Source organism: Corylus avellana, chromosome ca2 (assembly GCF_901000735.1).
Source record: "Corylus avellana chromosome ca2, CavTom2PMs-1.0".
NCBI lineage: Eukaryota > Viridiplantae > Streptophyta > Magnoliopsida > Fagales > Betulaceae > Corylus > Corylus avellana.
In genome coordinates this window covers 41,400,115-41,407,863 of record NC_081542.1, presented here as the reverse complement: position 1 = coordinate 41,407,863, position 7,749 = coordinate 41,400,115, and the positions used below count along the sequence as shown (strand labels likewise).

Below are 7,749 nucleotides of genomic sequence, written 5' to 3'. Positions count from 1 at the left end.
TAACACACATCCATCTAAACATATTTTTTAAGCTCATCAATGCGGCCAAATTAAGAAAACATTAATTGTTGCCTCTCGTCTAAAACATGCACAACATTGTTGTCTAGTATTTAGTAGTCTTTTTTTTTTTTTTTTTTTTTCTGAGCTGTCAATTAGTTGCTAGTACTCTAAAAACTATAAATATTCCGCCATAAGTTGTGAGTGAGGGAGAGAATGGGCCTTGAGGTTGGAGCCTGGAGGTGAAGTGAATCCGTGGCCTTGTTTTTAGGGTCCCTTATTTTTAATTTGTCATAAAGCAATTTTCAAGTATTTTGCCATGGCCTAAACTATTATATATATGTTTATCATGGCCTAAAAAGTCATTTAATAAACTTAAATTTTTCCTCAAACTGATAATTGCATTCCCCACAGATCTTGCAACAATTAAACACATTTAATTCTTCAATTCTCTTTGTAAAAGCAATGTATATACTTGTAAAATCACATTATCTTGAGGGTCCCTAATTGTTTTATGTATCAACATAAACTTGATTAGTCGTTTTGAATTTGGCTAACAACTAATTTTTTGGGAGAAATTCCAAAGTCTCATGGCTGGCTGTCTTGGCTCAAAAAGCTAAATTTAGGTGCTATTTTTTTTTTTTTTTGACATGTCCACACAAGGGAAGGGGAAAAGGAAGGAGGGATTTGAACTAGTGACTTCCGCTTCATGAGGCGTAGTCCACAGCCGATTGAGCTACCCCTTGGGAACAATTTATGTGCTATTAGTTTCTCATAGATAAAAAATAATAATAATAATAAATTAAAAAAAAATTACAGTTATTTGAAATTTATAGACATGGGAAGACAATAGATTCTTTAGAAAAGTGCAAGTGCTATGGAATATTGGAGAAGGCCTAAATTAATGTTCCATGAGATTACCTTTGGTATCTTTCACTAATTTGCTAGACATGTTCACCTCACTTACCGTAAGAACTGAATAAATATGGATTATAAACAATTAGCACCACGACGCTGTTTTTATTTTTACTTTTCTCTAACATTCGCCATTTTTTTTTATTTGCTGCGCAGCAATGCAAATAAGAAGCAGATTGTCAATGAAGGCAACAGGGCAAAACACTTATTCTGGATGCCAAGTTTCACTTTGCATGAAGAAGCTGTCCATCTAGCTAGCTAGTGTCTCCAGACTAATGGTTTTCTTTTACCTCGTTGCTTACTATATCAGGAATTGCTACGTACTACTCCAATTGGCAATGCTATGTACGACAAAAAATTTGCAGATCGAGAGATCATATATAATATGTAATTTAAATAATGCTTTTAATGCTCCAGTGTTCTCATCCTCGACAATTTGTATTTCATTTAATTGGTGGTTATTAGCCGTGTGCATGGCTTCTCTCTTTGGGAAGCATTTGACAATAATTAATTAATTATTAATTAATTTTTGAAGTTTTTAATTTCTTTAATTTTTTATTAAAAGTGATATGAATTATTATTTTTTTTAGCGTTCACGTGGAACACTAACACAACAACACAATCACCCACCACACCAGAACACAGCTTGCATCGGCTTACCCTCTAAGCCATCAAACCTCAGTCATGCAAAACCAAGTACAAATTTGGTAGTTGGACGCATTTGTTACGACCAATAAACAGCTTGTTAACAAATATTAGAAAAATTGTTTGAAGAAAGGAGTTTAATTTTTTTCCATTTTTGTTTTCTTAAAATAGTAATAAGAATTAATTGATGTGATATAAAGAGGAAATGAATTTTGAATTTTTTGTGAAAGAAAGGGAGTTTAATTTTTTTTTTTTTTTTTTCTTTTTTAATAAAAACGAGAAAAGATGAGAAACTTGTTGCCAACATTTCATTCAGTTGTGTCCCGGCCTACTCGATCCCAGCAGGAAGTTTTTTCCATTTGCAAGTTGACTGTCGAGTCTTCCCCGAAGTTTCTGTATAATTGATGTTTGCTTTTGCAAGTTTGTTTTAGACTTTTCAAGGCACTGTTACATTATAATTGTAGCCAATAGCAATATAAATACAATATCCATATGGTTTACTTTGGACACCAAAACCAGCAGTAGTTGCATCGATCTACTGATTATAACTTCTTTTTATCTCAGCTTCACCTCTTACCCACCACCACTCCCAAAGACTTAATTAGAGCGTCAAACAATGAGAGGCCCTTACGCTGCATTGTTGCTTCTACTTGGCCTCCTCCTCCTCCTCCTATGTACCGTACCTTCAATTTGTTTCGGTTTGAATTTCCGTAATTCAGAAGTCAGATGTATAGAGGAAGAAAGACAAGCACTCCTCAAACTCAAACAAAGCCTTCAAGATGATGACGGTCTGCTGTCTTCTTGGGGCAGCCAGGAGGAAGATTGTTGCGATTGGAAAGGAATTAAATGCAGCAACCGAACTGCTCATGTTGTCAAGCTTGATCTTCGGGGAGATAAGTACTCTGAACCCCGGCCCAAATATCTACATGGTGAGAAAAACTCTTCAATATTTCTTGGTTTGCAGCATTTGACTTACCTCGACTTAAGTTGCAATAATTTCTCCATCCTCCCAGAATTCATTGGTTCACTCACTAAATTACGGTATCTCAATCTTTCCTACAACTCTTTTTCTGGAACCATTCCACCGCAGCTTGGAAATCTCTCAAGCTTGATTTTTCTTGATCTCGGAGGGAACGATTGGCCAATTGAAGACCACAATCTTGACTGGCTCTTTAATCTCTCCTCTTTAAGGCACTTAGATATGGGTTATGTGAACCTTTAGCAAGGTTGTCAATTGGCCAGATAAGGTCAACATGCTCCCTTCTTTATTACACTTAAGTCTATGTTATTGTGAGCTCTCCATGCCGATTCCTCCTGTGCTTGTCAATGCTAATTCTTCTTCACCACTTTCATTCCTTGATCTCTCTTGGAATCATCTCAACTCCTCCGTATTCCCATGGCTATTCAAATATACCAATAGCCTTGTCTTTCTTAACCTTGGGGTTAACAACCTTGGTTCAATTCCAAGAGCTTTTGGGAATATGGTAGCTCTTGTTCATCTCGACCTCTCTGGCAACAACCTTGAATCAATTCCAAGAGCTTTTGGGAAAATGGTAGCTCTTGTTCATCTCGACCTCTCTGGAAACAACCTTCGAGGGGTGATGCCACGAACTTTGGAGAATCTTCACAACTTGCAAGTATTAGACTTGTCTTACAATAATATAAGTGGAGAGGTACTTGATCTTTCAAATTTCTCTTTCTTGAGAGAGTTGCGTCTATCCCACAACCGGTTAAATAGAAGTTTAACCAAAAGTGTGGGAGAACTTTCTATGCTCCAAGTTCTAGCTGTGTCTTCAAATTCTTTAGAAGGCGATGTCACTGAAGCACACTTGTCAAATCTTTCCAGTTTAAATCAATTGGACTTGTCTTTTAATTCTTTGTCATTGAAGTTTAGTTCAAATTGGGTTCCCCCATTTCATCTGGATATCATAAGATTGAGTTCTTGCAAATTGGGGTCAGCGTTTCCTCAATGGCTTCAAACACAAAAGAATTTTTCAGAGCTTGAAATGTCAGATGTAGGAATTTCAGATACTATCCCCAACTGGTTTTGGAACCTTTCTTCCAATATAAAGCTCTTAAATCTGTCCCACAACCATATCAAGGGTACCATACCTCTTCATTGGTTTTCATCAAGCTTTTTTGATTATCATATAACAGATTTGAGTTATAACAACTTTACTGGTCCATTGCCACAACTTAATTCTAATTGGAGCCTGTTAAATCTCTCCAATAACAAGTTCCAAGGATCTATTACATCCATATGCCAAACAAATAGATCATCCATGAGTGATTATAGTCACTTTGATCTTTCGAATAACTTGTTATCTGGAGAACTCCCTAATTGTTGGAGGAATAAGCTTTTTTTTGGCAAGTTTAGTTTGGCAAACAATAATTTCTTTGGAAGGAAGAATCCCCGATTCTTTTGGAAGCATTTGTGATTTTAGTATTTTTGGTAGCTCTGGACTAGAATCATTGGATTTGCATAACAACAATTTTATCGGAGAATTGCCGAAGTCATTGATAAACTGCTCTTCGTTGAAGCTACTGGATCTTGGAGAAAACAGACTCTCCGGAAGGATTCCAACATGGATAGGCACAAGCCTACCACAATTGATTGTTCGTCGTTTGGCATCAAACTTGTTCATTGGTCACATACTGTTGCAATTATGTCATCTAACTTCTCTCCAAATTTTGGACCTCTCTCACAACGATATTAGAGGAACTATACCAAAATGCCTCAATAACTTCACTGTCATGGCTCAAATGCAAAGCTCAAAAGTAAGCATTTCTCATGTTTACCCTTTGCGGTTGTCCTCCCATCGGTATGCCTTTTCCACCTACCTGGACAATTTCTTGGTGGCTTTCAAAGAAAAATATCTCGAGTATAGTAAAACTCTTGGACTAGTAAAAGTCATCGATCTTTCAAGCAACAAATTGCAAGGTGAAATTCCAAAAGAAATAACAAGTCTCGCGGGATTAATTGGGTTAAATCTATCTAGAAACTTGTTGATCGGCATCATCCCTCATAATATTGGTGACATGGAGAGATTGGAGTCTTTGGACTTGTCAAAAAATCACCTTTCAGGTATAATTCCGCCAAACCTTGTTGATTTGAGCTTCCTAAGCTGCTTGATTTTGTCAAACAACAGCTTGTCAGGTAGAATCCCAACAGGTACCCAACTCCAGAGTTTCAATGCTTCTGCATATATAGGTAACCAAGATCTTTGTGGCTTGCCTCTTTTGAAAAGATGTCCGGGAGATCAAGCAGCTCAAGGTCCTCGAACTAGCGGCATTGATGGAGAAGGCAATAATCAAGAACATGCAAACTCTCACGAACATTTATGGTTTTATACTAGCATTGTACTTGGATTCATTGTTGGATTTTGGGGTGTTTGTGGATCGTTGCTATTGAAAAGTTCTTGGAGGCATGCCTATTTCCAGTACCTTGAGAGAATAGGAGATTGGCTCTATGTAACAATAGCTATCGGCATGGCCAAATTACTGAGAAAGTGAAGGACTCGATCAGTGCTAACAAGAAAACCTTTAGTCAAGGTAGAAATGTTGTTTTCAGTAATTGCCCTTCCTTTCAAATAATTCATTCTTGAAGTTTCGTTGTCGGTTATCTTCTGTAAACTGTTATGGTATTATAATTGTTGGTTTTTGTTTTTGTTTTTTTTTTTTTTTTTTTCTTTTTCTTTTGAGCAAATAAGAATTGTTGTTGTTGTTGTTGTTTTTTTTTTTTTTTTTTGAAGCTGTTAACTTTGGCCTCTACTTAAGAAAAGTTTTATATATATATATTTTTTAAAAAATTTTGAGTGCATTTTTTTTTTTTTTCCTATATACTTGCTTACGTAATTATATTTTTCTAAGCTTACCAATGTTCTCCTAACAAGCCATTGTGGACTTTCATCTAAAAGCAACATTTTTGTGTACTATAAGTCTTAAAGGTTAAAGATCATTCCATTCCACTAATAACCGTTGAAAACAATTCTAGTAAACCCAACCAAACGCAACATAATAAATTACTGGTCTCACCATTTACTAGAAAAACAACCCCCTTCTTTTAACTTACTATACACAGCCCAAACCCTCCCTCAAATGCTAAAGCCGATTTCCTCCCTCAACCTTGTTTGGAAGTGGATTCAACTCAAATGTAGAGCATAAATTTCAAAAAGCCCATGCAATTATGGATGCTTTGAGCCACCTCTTTTGCATATGAATTTGTACTGAGCATGGATTTCATGAGACCAAAAAAAAAAAAAAAGTAAAATGTTGAGTTTTTTCACATAACTGATTCCTAAATTTGCACCGAAAACAAAAATAAGAACAAATCTATTAAAGTTTGCTTCCAAACAAAAGATCATATCAATAGAGAGCGGAACGCTTTGGTGAGAGAAAGAGCCGCTAGGTTTTGGGAATGAAGTACAACCCCACTTTTTTAAGGATTGAGATTCCCTCCAATTGGGGAAAAATTAGAGATTCTCTAATTGTTAATCACAGCCCTTCATTTTAAATCCAATGGTCTATAGAATGTCAGCTACTTTTGTATAACCGAAGCATTAAATGCTAGCTTTTGTTTTACCGAGATTTAAATGATTTTATAGACCATTGGATTTAAAATTGTCACAATTAACAATTGAAGAATCTCCAATCTCTTCCCAATTGGGAGAATCCAAATCCCTTTTTTGAAGGTACTATACACATCCCAATACACAAATTAGAGCATCTATGAAATCAACACATATCACATTGCAAATGCGTAGGGAATATTAAAAATAGGGAAAACTTCACTTTAGACGCCTGAACTACCACGCGATTTGACGGAAGAATTCAAATTGACTGCAATTAAAACTTCAGTAGTCCAAATTGACAGGTTTCAAAGTTCGAGGGGGGTATGTCAAATCGTGTGATAGTTCAAAAGTCTAAAGTAAAGTTTTCCCTTAAAAATATTAGCATGGAACCGCAGCCCTACACTATCGCTCACACGCAAAGCACACATGCAGTTACAAATAAAAGAAGTTGAAAAGATATTATATAAATGAATGGTTAATACATTACAAATAACCTGTTCAATGAATTACAACATCCATTCAACAAAGCCTGCTCAGAATGCGAGTGTCAAACCTGAAAATTCTAAAACGACTCCAATTATACCTATTCACACGTCTAGGAGTTTTACAAAAATTATCCAGAAAACAGATCTAACTTAGCAGTTAAAAATCAACCAAATACTGAAAGGAAATTTGCAATCAAGAACACAGAAATTTGGTTACGAAGAGGAAACCATTTAGAGAACTCTCTAAATGTAAAACCTCTCCGGGGCAGCCAAACCCAGGAAATCAATCCACTAAATAGAAGAATAAGGAATACAAGAAGAATAACAAAACCTTTGACTCTTCCTTGTACACGACAAGTGACCCACTTGACTTCTACCTCAGTAGCCCTTTCCAGAACATCTGGCACGATTCTTCTGAAAGATTTCCTTTCACCGGAACTCCGATTGGCTTCACGTATTTTCTCTTCAAAAAATAATCTAGAACAAATTCTCTCTCTCTAAGCACCCTGATTTTTCTCAATAAAATACGTAGGTTACAATAGCAAACTCACGTAGCTTAAATAGAAAAATACCCAATAAAATACTGCCGTGTCCGGACATGGTGGATCTGAGGTCCGGACATGGCTAGGTTTACTTATTCGTAACCTAGTGATGTCCGGACCTCCAATTGGTGTGTTCGGACATCTCAATACAAATGCGTTCTCTGGAACTGATGTCCGGACCCAACTTCTGGAGGTCCGGACATCTCCTTCAATCTTCACTTTCTGGATATCAGGTCCGGACACAGAGTCTGGAGGTCCGGACCTGCCTCATTATACTTAGCTTCTGGAAATCAGGGCCGGACACAGAGTCTGGAGGTCCGGACCTGCTCTTCAAAAATTCCCTTGCTGGTTTTTGTGTCCGGACCCGTTTTCTGTAGGTCCGGACATGCCTCTAGAATTTTCTTCCTGACACATTTTGAGGTGATAATTTTCACCAACATACATGCAATACCGAATGTGCCAAACCTAAACTAACAAACTCCCCCTTTGGCCATTCGGGAACAAAATTGACACATCAAAACAACTCCCCCTTTTTGTCTCGGAAGGGCAAAGGAAGTTAAAAAAATGGAAATTCTAGAGTTTAATTAAAATATC

The 7,749-nt window shown here is 36.6% G+C and overlaps 1 protein-coding gene across 1 annotated transcript; it reads left to right on the top strand.

Moving 5' to 3' along the window:
- The first annotated feature begins 2,858 nt into the window (after window positions 1–2,858).
- LOC132169805 (receptor-like protein EIX1) lies at window positions 2,859–5,198 on the top strand. The gene is made up of 2 exons (XM_059580769.1): window positions 2,859–3,679; window positions 4,014–5,198. The coding sequence occupies exons 1-2, from the start codon at window positions 2,859–2,861 to the stop codon at window positions 5,068–5,070; spliced, it is 1,878 nt and encodes a 625-aa protein (XP_059436752.1). The 3' UTR covers window positions 5,071–5,198.
- Window positions 5,199–7,749: the final 2,551 nt, after the last annotated feature.